Below are 14,918 nucleotides of genomic sequence, written 5' to 3'. Positions count from 1 at the left end.
GGCAGCTTCTGATCCACACCCAAAACTAACTGTGCCGTCAGCACCGGGAATATCACTCCGGCAGGACAAACTAATGTGACCCACCTGGAAATCTAGTTATCTTAGGCAGAGGAAAGGGGGAGATGGAGGAGTTGGAGAAGATTTCAACGGCATTTGAGAGGAACGAGAGGGGAGGACACAGATGACTTAAAACCCTGCAGAAGAGCAGGTATAAGTCTTTAGGAATTGTTATAAGCGTATAGGCTTTCATGATGGCTCATTCTAAGATGTATAGTACAATTACGTGGGAAATATTTGACTCAAAATGCATGGTATTTCGTCAGAATCATTATGAGAAGACGTTATTAAGGACTTGTGCATGCGTATGACATGTCTTACGCTGCGTTATAACCGCCTCATTATACCTGCAGGCTTTAAGTAAAGTGCTATAGAACAAACCTTAAGCTCTTTATCCCCACAAAATGCATTGCCCACGCAACTTCTAAGATAATGTACTTCGCAACTTTGAAAAATGCATCTTGCATCACCATCATTTGTACATGCAGATAACGTGCAAGAGTTCCCGTAATGGTCTCGCTACAAGAGCTCTACACAAAAATCTATAATCTAAGGTAGTTCATGTTATTCACATCTCAAACGTCAACTGCCAAGAGGAAACAGATTAGCCTAGATGTTTGTCAGTGGTTTCCACACAACTTCACAGGCAACGAGAGGAGATAAAAATGCATGCTGCTGAAAGTATGAAATTACTTTTTTTTTTGCACATTTGCCTCCACTAATCAATTGCTTAGAAATGTAGAACGATAGAATAACGTGGCATTATGGAAAGGGGGTGAAGACCACAGATTTAGTGAAGGAAAGGTGTTAAACCACATGAAATAAAACTTTTCCATCTCTGACCTATTCCAGATATCTTAGTTTGGCATCTGTAGAACGTTCCAGAGCGATTGTGGCAACGTATGTGTATGAACCGATATTTTTGCATTTGCTATAGGCCTAAGTCCCCACTCCCATCTAATCAGTGCCTTGGTACTCCTTCACTCGTGTTAGAGCATAATAACCGGTGGTTCCATCCCCATCCTGTTAAAGTGAGGTCAGATGAGAGAGGTCAGACCGGCTCGAATGCTCTTAATGAGATAGAAATTCTCATCATGCCGCTAGAGGACCCTGGACCTCCATGGCCCTCTGGGTAATCCACATACTGACACCACAACCCATGCATCTCATCCAGCACATTAAAATAGGTCTAACTAGAAAACACACCAGTGCACTCTCCCCGGTACCGCATCGCCAAAATTTGAGCCCTGCTCCTCTATCCAACTCATTAGCGTAATGTGTTCATGTGTCGCTCCTCTCCATATGATCTGAGGAATTAGCTAGCGAGCTGTCCTGCTCGACTAAAGGGACTCTCGCTCACAATTAAGAACGTGTTTAGTTAGCCATTGTATTTTGTTTTCAAAACATTCGGACGTCAATGGCCTTCAGTAGTTGTTGTTGGATGTGGACGATGCAGACGAGTGAAGAATAGTGACTAAGACATTAGATTCTAAGTCCCCCGACTGTCTCTAACTCTAAAGATGAGCTCGAAGGGGAGATGACGTGGCAGTCCGAGGGGATGCGACTCTTCACAGTGCATCGATCCAATGGTTCCTGTCAGCTGGTTGGCACAGTGAAAACCCCAGCTTCTCTCCTTAGTTTATTGGACCGAACCGTCCAGATCGTTTATTTTATGGACCCTGGAGGCAGGCTCTCTGTAACGGTAAAATATTGGTTTTACGAGGGAGAGAGCCAACAGTCACAGTTGAGAAATAAGATCTATTCAGATGTCAGGTCCTTCCGTGGTGCATTTTCAACAGCGGCGTGCCTTCATGGATGCCAAGGGAAGCCAGGCTTCCCCCCCAAAAATGTACCAACAAAAAATGATGCATAAATAATTTCTTTCATCTCTCTGTTTCAGAATTTTCCTTCAATTTGCAAGAGGCTGAATTTACTGTATCTCACTGAAGAAAGCATCCGAGCGAGCAAAACAGCACCCCTCTGTCTGACAGCCCATCTATCTGATGCTGTCTGGTCAAAAAGAGTATGATACTGTTGCTGCCCGTAGCATATTGAATGCAAGGGAAGCCAGCGTGCATTTGGCCTCCCTTGACAAAAACATTATAAAATAATAGTCAATAAGCATTGAGCTAAACTGACTCAGCTCAACTGTGAATGGTCCTGATGCAACCTAAAAAAAGTGTCAATGGAAACCAGTTTGGATTTGGCTTCACACCAATCACATCACAACAACAGCCAAATGACATTGACAGAGAGAACTTTAATTGTTGCATCTCGTTGTGTTGTTCTCCTCCGGTGTCTAGCTAGCTAGCTAAAATTGTCCTTTCCTAAATTAGCCATGGATGGAGATAGGGATTTGGACATGTGGTTTTACTTAATTCTCTGTACTGGCCAAAGATTATGAAGGTGATTTTGATCCAACCATAAATTCATACAGTTTGCGTGTCCCTGGCCAAAAAAGGATGGAAGTTCATTATGTAGCTAGATGTAGTGGGCCGATGTAAATTAGCTGGATCATCATTGCCCATTAAAGGAAGTTAAGCTAGCGAACAAGCATTTTAGCCAGGACAACAAAAACTAAACATGTGTAGCCTACTGTATGATAAAGTCAAAGACCGTTTCGGTGACATGAGAGGCATTGGCGTTTCTCTACAAGTAGGCTGAGTCAACATGTTTTTTGTACTTGTACGCACACACACAGAAATCAGTACCATGGACAGCCACATCATATTTAGTTTACGTTGATTGGACTAAATCGTTTTTGGTATCTTTTAATTGTCACTGTATTAGACTAAACATAGGTGATTTGATGATGTGGAAGTTGAAATGGTGGTGGAATGAATAGTGGAGGCATCTCCTGTTTTATTTGCGACTCTCTGTGGTTTTAAATCAATAGTTGTTTAGTAGTCCGAAAATGTCTGAAACATTAACTTGATTGACCATGCTGTAGGTCATGTAACTGTTTGTTACATGCAATATGGTTTGTGGACAGATGTTGCTCTCCGGTTTTGTGATGAAACAAAGGCGTGGTTGAATTTATTCTGCTGCTTTGTCTTCTTATTGTCTCGGCCTTTATGCCTATATATCACTGAGGCAAGGCATATGAACTAACATGTTATAGAGCAAACAACACACTTATCGCATAATTGTCACATAAGTTGTAATATGGCATTTTTTTCCCCTGGCTTGGCTTCCCCAGTGATTTTACCCACACACCGCTACTGCTTTTCAAAGCACTCACTGATTATGGCATCTGAAGATAAAGTCATCTGTAATGATAGAAAATTCAGGATTGTCCATGCAACAATTTTTGCATATCCCTTTCCCCCCCCCTATGCAGCCCCTATCAAAAATTGTAGAGGAATATACACTTACTGTCTCTATGGCAACCGCTCTGATTTGGCTGGAGTGGAGATGGCTGGTGCACAGAGCTCTTGAACGAAGGCCAACCCATACCTCCACACCCGGGAAAAAGATTGACTCCTCACATACATTTCCAGATGTGAGTTATTGTTTGAGAGACTTGTGATCTCTCATTGGACCGTCCACCAATCAAAAGCTGGCTATCCCAGTATAAGCCAGTAGCGTGAATGAGATGCATGATTCGAATAATATGCGTATGGCTGTGAATGTATCTGATCTAAGTCTATAATGCATCAAATCAAAATCAAATACATTTGTATTGGTCACATGTGTAGCAAAATGCTTATGTTTCTAGCTCCAACAGTGAAGTAATATCTAACAATTGACAACAATACACACAGATCTAAACGTTAAAGGATGGAATTAAGAAATGTAGAATTATTAGGACGAGCAATGTCGGAGTCAGGAGTATAAATATATAATATGTTGGGATGTATAGACATTATGGACAGTATGTGGATATACTAAATATTCTATCTGTAGAATGTGTAGGATAGAATAGTATATATATACAGCAATAGTTTAATAGGATAGCATTGACTAGAACAATACACACAAATCTAAAGTAAAGGAATTGAATTAAGAAGATATAAATATTTGGACGAGCAATGTCGGAGCGGGTGTGATTGTAAATGATCAGTGATCTATGTGAATGTGACTGCCTCGACCCCCTGTTGTGATGAGTGTGACTGTGCAGGTAGGCTCTGGGACCTCTGCTCTGCTGTAGGCTAAGAGTAAATGGGATAATCTGGGTTTACAGGGCTGGGTGGCTGCACTGCCTGATAGATGACCTGACGGCTGCCCCTCCCCAACCCGGCCATGAACATGGCACAGCAAAGTGTGTTTGGCTTTGGCAGGTTTCCATCTGATGTTTGATGGAGATGAGCGTCTGGTTCTCTGTTTCTCTGATACTAGCTGCCATGCTGTGCTGCACTGTGACATGGAGGTTCAGTCTGACACTGACATTAGAGTTGTGTCAGCTGTTTTGCTCACACTTCAGCAGAGAGCATTAAGCCCAGGGGGTATGATGATGATGGGGGGGGGGGGGGAAGGGATTCAAGACAACCGAGACCGCTAATGTCCACAACACACATTCACAACACTAGTTAGCCCAGGCCAGTTGGTATATTGGCCAAGAAGAGAGAAATGCATGGTTGCAAACAGGGATTAAACTCAGATTGTCGGATATTTCAGGGCTGGTCACATCCCCTTCACATTCACAAGACCACTGAGCTAATCAGGCCTTCCAGAGCCGCTAGGCTAAAATCCCCTCCACATTGGTAAGACCCCTCCCACATTAAAAAATAATACAGTTTACTATAGAATACTAAAGTATTTACTATAGAATTCTATAGTAAACCGTAGAATACTATACTACACACTGTAGTATCCCTCAATCATGTATAGTACTTACAATAGAACGTTGTAGTATACTTTAGAATACTATAGTAAATATTAGTCTCATCCGCAAAAAAGACTGTAGTAAATACTACAGTAATGTCCACAAAAACACTACACGTTTTAACTATAGTAAATACTACAGTATTTAGTTTGTGTATACTCTGCCCATTCCCCACTCCCACATTACAATTTGTGCCACACATTAGTGAGAAACCTACATGCTAAGTATAGATCACATATTGTGTTCCCTACAGGTTATAGAAAAGAGCAGGGAGCTCTGAACTATCCGTTCAGACCCCAGACCGACCTACCTACAGGTTAAGGAAAATGTGCTCTTTCAGTATTTCTCCAGTAGGTTTTCTGAAGGAGAAAGCCTCCACTTCAAATCAAACTGAACACTGAAATACAATAAAGTGAACGAACGAAAACAGTCCTGTCTGTCGACATACACAAAGACAGAAAATAAACACCCACGAAACACAGGTGGAAAAAGGCTACCTAAGTATGATTCTCAATCAGAGACAACTAACGACACCTGCCTCTGATTGAGAACCATACTAGGCCGAACACAGAAACCAACATAGAAAAACAGACTGCCCACGCCAACTCACACCCTGACCATACTAAAATAAAGACAAAACAAAGGAACTAAGGCCAGAATGTAACACTATACTTAACTGTAAATACTATAGTAAATACTACAGTATTCACTGTAGTCTTTTTGCCATCGCAAAACACTACAGTGAATACTACAGTAAAGTCCACAAAATACTACAGTAAAGTCCACAAAACACTACAGTGAATACTACAGTAAAGTCCACAAAACACTACAGTGAATACTATAGTATTTATACCATAGTATACTATAGTATTTTTTCACGTGGGCTGAGATCAGATTCAGCTTAACCAGGCACTAAATCAGGTCTTCTACTGTTTGATAGAAACAACCATAGGGTTGGTGGTTAGGAACTATATTTAGGAAAGAGAGTGTTCTTTAGAGGTGAGAGTTTAGGAGCCTGGTTTAGGAAATGACATTAGGGAAACCATAATTAGGTATGTGTTGGTCCTGTGTGGTTCTAGGAAGGCCATATCATGGGTTCAATTCATGCAGGGATCACATACTAAAAATGTATGCACTCACTGTACTGCAAGTCGCCTTAAGAGAAAACATTTGCTATAAGTGGCATATTTATGACGTTTGCTCAACACAGCAAGTAAATATCAGTATAGGAAAACTGGAACGCTCTAAAATAGACAAACTGTAGGAAGTGTCATTCTCCATTATGACTCACAATCAGTGGTGGAAAAAGTACTCAATCATCATACTTGAGTAAAAGTAAAGATACCTTTAATAGTAAATGACTCAAGAAAAAGTCACCCAGTAAAATACTACTTGAGTAAAAGTCAAAAATTATTTGGTTGTAAATATACGTAAGTATCCAAAGTAAATGTAATTGCTTAAATGTGCTTAAGTATGAAAAGTAAAAACCATTTCAAAATCCTTTGTATTTAAAAAAAATAATAATAATTAAGGATAGCCAGGGGCACACACACTTGTGTTTAGTGAGTCCGCCAGATCAGAGGCAGTAGGGAATGACCAGGGATGTTCTCTTGGTAAGTGTGTGAATTATAACATCTTCCTGTCAAAATGTATCGAGTGCTTTTGGGTGTCAGGGAAAATGTATGGAGTAAAAAGTACATTATTTTCTTTAGGAACGTAGTGAAGTATAAGGGAAAGTTGGCAAAAATATAAATAGTAAAGTACAAAAACTACTTAAGTAGTATTTTAAAGTATTTTTACTTAAGTACTTTACACCACTGCTCACAATATGTTGTTGCTGGATATTTTTCAAATGACTCAGATTTGGTTGGGATTGTACTCCAACTTTTTCCTCTTTCCCATAGAGGGCGGTATGGCAATGTCAACTCAAAGTAGGCTTTTGCTCCACAATTTCTGTATGGTCTATGAAATCCTGCAAGTCAAAATAACAACTCTTTATAGTGAAAACCTTACATCTCCTATAAATTACGACTTAAAACAATGTGATTTCAACTCAAAGGAGGACACATTAGGCTATTATATTTTTAATTAACGGTGCTTGCATTTCACAAGAGACTATATAAAATTACAGTTCTGTTTGTGTATATAAATGACCTATATCAATATGGTCACGGCTGTAGTAACATAGCAAGCGTAGAAAGACGCCTGTGCGGTGTCCCTCAAGTTAGGTTAAATTCTGTATACCTGAAAACCGGCACCTTTTTGCCAACGCCGCTATATTGCGGCTGTAGTAAGAAGTCCGATTTGCTATTGGTGAGCACAGATTTCGCTGTAACTTTATTTTTTATGTTTATGGCACCTGGTATTCCCAGGTGGTCTCCGGTCCCAGTACTAACCAGGCCGATGGTATGGCCACAATAGTATATATTTTTTCTCCCCGAATTAGGTCTCATCTCTGCAACTATTCAATGGGATCGGGAGAGGTGAAGGTCGAGTCATGTGTCCTCCGAAAACATGACCCTCCTGGCCGCCTACCTCTGCTCAACACTGCTCGCTTAAACCGGATGTTAGCCACACCAATGTGTCGGAGGAGCCAAGGCAATGACCATCCCCTACCGCGGACGGCGCTGGGCCAGTTGTCCGCAAAACCTGGGATCAAACCCCAGGCTGTTGACGTCGCTCAAACTTATCTTCGTTCAAATGATAAGGGGTTGTACATATCATGTGACATTCCTAAAACTGTACCTGCCTTTCAACGAGAAGCAACGCCCACAAGCCAAGCACAATGGACAGGTAACGGTTAACTTTGATGGAAAACAAAAGTAGCCAAACTAAACCACATCCGTTTCACGTGACATGGAAGGCTTTAAGAATTTATTGGAGACGAAAAGGGATCCAAATATTTAGAAGTTGCGCGTCACAATCCACGGGGATTCCACAGAGGGCTGATCACTGCAGAACTGCGTATTCATGCAAATTCAATAAATCATAGGCGGGCCTTAGGCGATGGAGTCACAGCCCGAACACAGAACTCCTGGTATACCAACGAGCACCAAAGACGGCGATGCGCACAGCTCGGATACACTGAGTGATAACCGATGAGGAAACGTTTCACGCCCTTTAAAGAAAGGAAAAAGGCAGAAGATCTATCTTTGAGAGAAGATCTTATTCACTGTCCTCCCTTCTCTCACGACAAAAGACGCGCGAGTCAACCGGAGTACGCAGCTGTCATTTCTTTACTGCGCATTGAGTAGCCTAGCCTATTTCGCCTTGATTTGATTTATGTTACAGTATAATATAGAGGAGATACTGCACTCTGACTGAAGATACCGATGTGGATGAAGTTGACATTGCCCCTCTATAGCCTACTGTCACTGTGCGTAAAATCCACATTTGGATACGGACCTGTCGCTAAAGAAACTTCATAGTCAATTGCCGTTTAATTTTCTCCACAATGTCCGAAGAAGATAACAGCTGCACTGGTGCTAGTACTATAGCTGAGGTTGAAAGCAGCAATATCAGCGTTCTCGGCTGGGAACAAGTGCAGCGCCTTGATGCCATCCTGACGGAGACCATTCCCATCCACGGCCGGGGAAACTTCCCCACTTTGGAGATGAAACCCCGACAAATAGTGAAAGTGGTGCGTAGTCGCATGGAGGAGAGGAATATCCACGTCCGGGACGTGCGGCTTAACGGGTCTGCTGCAAGCCACGTTCTTCACGAGGATAGCGGACTGGGCTACAAGGACCTTGACCTAATCTTTTGCGCGGATATGAAAGGGGAAAGTGATTTTCAGATTGTGAAGGATATCGTTTTGGACTGTCTCCTGGACTTCTTACCTGACGGGGTGAATAAGCAAAAAATATCACCATTGACTTTAAAGGTAGGCTACACTTTCCATGGAACATTTATTGAAAAAAATCAAATAGCTATTTAGAAATTAATTTCATTAATTAATGAATATGGCTAATTGGGCTTTTACGCACCTTTGCCCTTTTGCACATCATTGTGCATGAGATTTGAAAACGCAATAAGACCCGTTTACTGATAAGTATGAATGTATTCAGTTAAGAGGATTGCAGTAAACCCATTTAATGCAGATCCCGTCTCCTTGGCCACCTAAGTTCAATAGACAGGGCAGCCAATGTTTGCCCCTTATTGTAGGCTACAGAAAGATGCACAGAAAATATGGGCCAATGTAATTACACGAATACGTCTTTATATGGAGCTATGCAGGATTACCTGTTCTTGATTTAGTGCATGTATCAGTTGAATTGGATTTAGATTAGGAGTAGGCTACATACAGTATTTATATCCATGACAGTTATTCGTTTAAGATCATAGTGGCGCCAAAGCCTTTATACTGTGTGTATACAGTATTTTTAAAACCCATTGACAGCTATTCCTTTTAACTGAGCAAAGTGCCTTTATAAAGTATGCAAACAGTATTTCTATCCATTGACAACTGGAGCTAAAGATGTCTTTTCCCTTTGTGTTTCTGTCTGACAGGAAGCCTATGTGCAGAAGATGGTGAAGGTGTGCAATGATTCAGACCACTGGAGCCTCATCTCCCTCTCCAATAACAGAGGCAAGAACGTGGAGCTCAAGTTCGTAGACTCTCTGAGGCGGCAGTTTGAGTTTAGCGTGGACTCCTTCCAGATCAAGCTGGACTCCCTGCTGCTATTCTATGAATGCTCTGAGAACCCCATGGCCGAGACCTTCCATCCCACCATCGTGGGTGAGAGTGTGTTTGGGGACTTTGGTGCTGCCCTCGACCACCTACGCCAGAAGGTGATCTGCACCCGCAACCCAGAGGAGATCCGGGGCGGCGGCCTGCTCAAGTACTGTCACCTGCTGGTAAGGGGCTTTCACGCCGACTCCGAGACGGAGATGAAGTCCCTGCAGCGTTACATGTGCTCACGCTTCTTCATCGACTTCTCGGATATCAGCGAGCAGCAGCGCAAGCTGGAGTCCTACCTGCAAAACCACTTTGTGGGCCTGGAAGACCGCAAGTACGACTACTTGATGACCCTGCATGGGGTGGTCAACGAGAGTACGGTGTGCTTGATGGGACATGAGAGGCGGCAGACACTGGGGCTGATCGCCATGCTGGCGGTGCGCGTGCTGGCCGAGCAGAACTTCATCCCGAACGTGGCTAACGTCACCTGCTACTACCAGCCAGCCGCCTACGTGGCAGACGGTAACTTCAGTAACTACTACATAGCCCAGGTACAGCCCATGTTCCACTGCCAGCGGCATGCCTACTCCACCTGGCTACCCTGCAACTGAGACAGCACACGGGGAGGAAGGAGTGAGAGAGAAAGAGGGAGGGGAGAGTCTGATTCATTTATCACTGTAAAGTGTTTTTCAGATGAATGAATGAGAAAAGGGTATCCCCATGCCCCACCATCCTGTATTGCATTTAAATGTGTTGTTATGTTTTGTTAGAGTGTGATGCTGGGGGGGGGGGGGGGGGGGGGGGGGAAATAACAGCTGGGTCTCAGCTCCTGTGAGGTCCATCTTAAACCAATGGCAGGACAGTTTACTGTGAAAATGCCACCCTGTCTGACACACAACCCAAGCTTGGGAAGTATGGGATGGGGTTTTGCCCAATACAATGCAAACAACGATGGACAAGAGTGAAAGCCGCAACAATACTTTCATTGACCCTGACCTGGATTGACTGACTCTGTTGCGAACTGAAAATGCTGTGGAATTGAGCGACAGACGGAACATAATGTGTGGCTGCATCTGTGTCCTGTGGTGTCCAGCTGCCTCCTTGGCCGTGAGGAGGATGCAGGCCCCTTTGCTCTCTTAAGGGGTGTGCGGCTTGCACCCTGACGCGCGCTGGGCCATGTCCCAGCAACACAGGGGTTACTAGAGCACCATAAAACTCTCTTTATTTCTGGTGAGGTGAGATGTCATCACGAGCTTGGAATGACAGAAACTACACCTTAACTAGTAATGACTGATATGAACATGATGATGTGTTTACAAACCAAAGATTTTTCATTTATTGTTTTTAATACCCACGTTTGGTGGGGAAGAAAACAAATGTATAATGCGATCTATATTTGTATATGTGAACGTGTTTTAAGTGCCTAACGCCTATCAGTAGTGTAGGCAGAGGAATAATGAGCAGTAGGCCATACCGTTTTGTGAATAAATCCAGTCTGGTTTTTGTCAGGCACACAAGACAATAGCACCCCAGAGGCTTGTGAATGTGACCGTAAAATCCCGATTCAAATCCTGATACAGTCCGTGTTGTCATATTTTTTTGGAAGAAAACAACATATCCCCTTGCAGTCAGAGTATTAGTCGATGGGGGAGAGATGGGGTGTTACTGTACTTTGTACAAAGTAGTTTGACAGGTTGATACAGAACCTTGCATTAACATTTGCAGATATTTTAACCATTCCAGCTCCAATGAATAATAACAGCACCTCCCCATAGGTGCGTTGAAGCCACAGAGACGAGAGCGTTGTTTGCTGTTGCTCTCCCATAGTCATTTTCAGACAAACTCCACGGGAATATTAGTTTGTGTCGAGGTGGTTTAATGTTGTTTTGTCGTTGTTCACGTTGACCGCTTTGGTGAGCTTTTCAGAGATCCGCGTTAAAAGAAAGGCAACATCCTGTAGTTTTCAGTTTCATAAGGATTACTGTATATTCAGTTTCACATGGTTTTAAACTTTACTGTATTTTGTATTGGGGTGCTTCTCTTTTAATTCACCTTTTTGTAGCAAGTTCACAGCAGGCTGAGGGAATGAAAAACCTGTGTCGGGAAGAAATAGATGCATAAGGAAAGAGAGACCAATCGGATCAAAGGGCAAAGAGGCAAGTCGGGGTGTTCCTGTGCTGCCTTCTAGTATGATATTTGCTGAGACACCTGTGATGGGACATTATTTGCTGTAACACTCTAGCAGGGAAGTACGCAGCTGCCAAAGAGGTTGAACTTATCTGGGCTGTGTCTGCAGTGTATTGCGCTCGCTTTGGGTGGGCTCAAACCTACCAGCAAATGTTGTGTCAAATGTTTATCTGCCGCTTGCCCAATGTTGAATGAGTGTTCGGCCTTTTGTCGATGGCGAGAGAGGTTGAGGACGTGTTGTTTTTAATATCGAAGTACAGATACTGAGCTGTAGGGGGAGGGACAGACGCTCTAGGGACAGAAGTAAAATGCGAGAGGCAGGAAGCTGGGCTGGGGAGATGGGTGCAGCTGGTGAAGGGGTTTGTCTGGCTTTCACCACAGACCGACATACAGACAGATATACCGTGGTAAAACCTCTTTCTCCCATCTTAAGATGACCTAAGCAGAGAGAATAGGCAGGGGGGGAGAGAGAGAGAGGGGTCCTGGTACACACAGCACAACTTTAGGGAGGTAGTCTATTAAGCCTAGTTTGACCTCTTATGTCAAGGGGCCTCTTCTTCTCTGGGGACTCTGATATCCTCGCATGCCTTATGAGCTTTGATAACGTTTCCTGGGTTGGTGCACTGCCATGGTATTACTGTAAATAACCTTCTTTTTTTTTAAATGAGGCTAGGTTAGGCAGTGGTTGCATGATCTAACTGCTACGCTGTAAGGTCCGAGCCCATGGGGAAATACTGTCTGATGCTAATTCAGTTTCTCTAATGCCATCTCTCAAACATAACATCTGAAATATGTTCCTCAGCTGATAGGAATAGATTTTTGACACGAAGAGGAAAATGAACGATGATTCATCACCAATATTGTGGGTCTTGGGGTGAGAGACAGTGTTATTAAAAATAGCAACATTGTTGTGCACTATACAAATCAAAGTATGTATCTTTAGAGAAGAATAAACAGTGTTTTCCCTTTGGGTGGGATTCCTGGGCTTCCCGCTTCTGTACAAATGGGTCATGTCACAACTCTTTAGGGCGTCTTAAGGAAACTACTCTCTTTGTCTCCACTGATGAGATCTTACTCTTGTCCTCTCTCCTCTCCCCTCACTCCCATAATGTGCAAGTAGTAATGCAGCCCCCTTAGGGAGAAAGTGAATGGACATTAATGGAGTTCTACAGGGCGGAGGCACTCCAAAGGGGATGTGAAACGACTTCGGTGACCACTGTGTGACTGTAACCTGGGTGGTCAAGAGAACAGAGAGAAATGCACTCGACTCAAATCATTCTGTACTCCTTTTTCCCTATTTTGCTATTTCACACATTCTGTTCAAACATCTTTCTTTTTGACTGTGTACATTTTGATGATATCGTCTGGATCGTGCAGGCGGTGTGTATTCCCATCTCTTCTCACTCTGTGAAATTGGCTCAGAACAGTTAAGCCAGCACCAGTCTACCATGTAGTTGGCCAGCAACACACAGGCTACTATGGTCTTGTATGCATTGTTTCAACTTGTCACCTCCTATTCATGCAGTCTTTATCCATCAAACCAACAAAAATAGAAAAAGAGCCTGCCTCGTATTTTTTTACGATTGTTATTTTTTATAACTGTATCAGACCATGTTGCAGCGCTTTGGAGTCTGTGATCAGTTTGCAAAATATCATTTCTCAGCTTACATTTTTTTTTCCAGATCTTGTTAATGCCTGTTTTGAAGATAAAGGATGTTTTCATCATTAAAAAAAAAAATGAAAACCAAATTTTCATTTCCGTTTCTTGTTTGTAACAATGTTTGTGGGTTCTGTGACTGAATTGTGTTGACGACAATGCTCAACTGTCTGCTCTATCTCGATTCTGATTGTTCCTGTCTAGCGTTACACTATTTCCCTAAACCACCCCCCAACACTCAATATCCAGGCTTTGCCTCAATGGTCTGCACATCAAGGCAACTGACTTCAGGCTTCTTTTTCATGAGAGGGCATCTCTTTTAACTGACGCTAGCCATTCAGCAGCTTTTAGAAGGCTGGGTTCCCTGCTTACAGAGGACAATCGTGGCCAGATCCTGGCAGACCAGACCCAATGGGCACCGGTCAGAGAGAACTACTCCACCGCTGCCAGAAATAGCTGGTGGTGAGTGTGAGGGATTTGCGTCCACCCAAAAAGAGACTTTGACGCTTTTGTGTTGTGAATATCTTTGCCTGCTCATCAAATTCTCTTTCAGAATTACTCCGTGCCCCCCATCCACAACACTTTAAATGTTGACTGACTGATCAGGCAAGGGCAGGGTAGCAGTGAATGGACCAGTTTCATGGATGGAAATGGAGCTCTAAAGCAACTTAGCTCTAGTATGGGTCACATGTCTCATTGTCCCACATAGAGAGAGAGCGGGAGAGAGACAGACAGAGTAAGATGAGTAAGTAAAGTACAGTGTAAGTAAGCTATATTTAGGAGCCATGATAAGGACATTATCCCTTTCACTGAAAAGGAAATGGGTGACTGCTCTATGCTTGCAGATACACACTTCACTTTTCCAAACGTTTGGACAATCTGATCACATGTACCTTCAGCTTCACCAATATCTCCTTAGTGCAGCCGGCTTCAAACACCAGAAAACATATATAAGTGATGCCTACACAGCACATTCTCCAGTGTTGAATCAACACTGAGCATGCTTTTATTTTTTTTTATGTTTAATTTTATTTGACCTTTATTTAACTAGGCAAGTCTGAGCATGTTAAGTGTAACACTTTCAGTGTTAAATTAACACTTTCCTTAGTGTAAAGGCTTATTTGCATATTTCCTAGTGTGCCTTGCCTTTCGAGTGAAATGTAGTTTCCACCCATGACTGTATTTGTTAGTGACAGAGACATGGTTGTTGCATTCATTTATTTTCAGTCCTGTGGCCTTCACCAAGTGAGATTCTAAGTGAATATGTTATCATTAAAATCACATTCTTTAAGACAATACATACTTCACAAGTCCTTATATTGAGGGCCTAGTTTTACCCCTTTGCTGTACACTGGCTTGAAACGTATGATTTACAGGTCACTTCAGGCCTGCAAGTCACACTATGCTGGCTTGCAAAGTGATGTGCAATTCCTATTGGAATCCAGACTGAGTGGGGATATTCAACATTTGTAATTTGTATTTACCCGCAAGCTGTATTCATAATGAATGCCAGG

The 14,918-nt window shown here is 42.8% G+C and overlaps 1 protein-coding gene and 1 non-coding gene across 2 annotated transcripts; both read left to right on the top strand.

The window, feature by feature from the left end:
* The first annotated feature begins 5,206 nt into the window (after positions 1–5,206).
* LOC118964365 (U7 small nuclear RNA) lies at positions 5,207–5,259 on the top strand. The gene has a single exon (XR_005051415.1). It is a non-coding gene; the product is annotated as a U7 small nuclear RNA (small nuclear RNA).
* A 959-nt stretch (positions 5,260–6,218) lies between these two features.
* Positions 6,219–13,491, top strand: LOC110518882 (terminal nucleotidyltransferase 5A). Its single transcript, XM_021596260.3, has 2 exons — positions 6,219–8,765; positions 9,392–13,491. Exons 1-2 carry the CDS (start codon positions 8,337–8,339, stop codon positions 10,169–10,171), a joined length of 1,209 nt encoding a protein of 402 aa, XP_021451935.1. The 5' UTR covers positions 6,219–8,336; the 3' UTR covers positions 10,172–13,491.
* Positions 13,492–14,918: the final 1,427 nt, after the last annotated feature.

This window comes from Oncorhynchus mykiss, chromosome 3, assembly GCF_057628025.1.
Source record: "Oncorhynchus mykiss isolate SJ-2025 chromosome 3, ASM5762802v1, whole genome shotgun sequence".
Lineage (NCBI taxonomy): Eukaryota > Metazoa > Chordata > Actinopteri > Salmoniformes > Salmonidae > Oncorhynchus > Oncorhynchus mykiss.
This window is presented reverse-complemented; position numbering and strand designations above follow the sequence as displayed.

Excerpts from the sequence above, each read along its gene's own strand:
- LOC110518882 (XM_021596260.3), top strand. The coding sequence starts at position 8,337 with ATGTCCGAAGAAGATAACAGCTGCACTGGTGCTAGTACTATAGCTGAG. Across the intron at positions 8,766-9,391 it reads TATCACCATTGACTTTAAAG|GAAGCCTATGTGCAGAAGAT; the intron begins GTAGGCTACACT and ends TCTGTCTGACAG.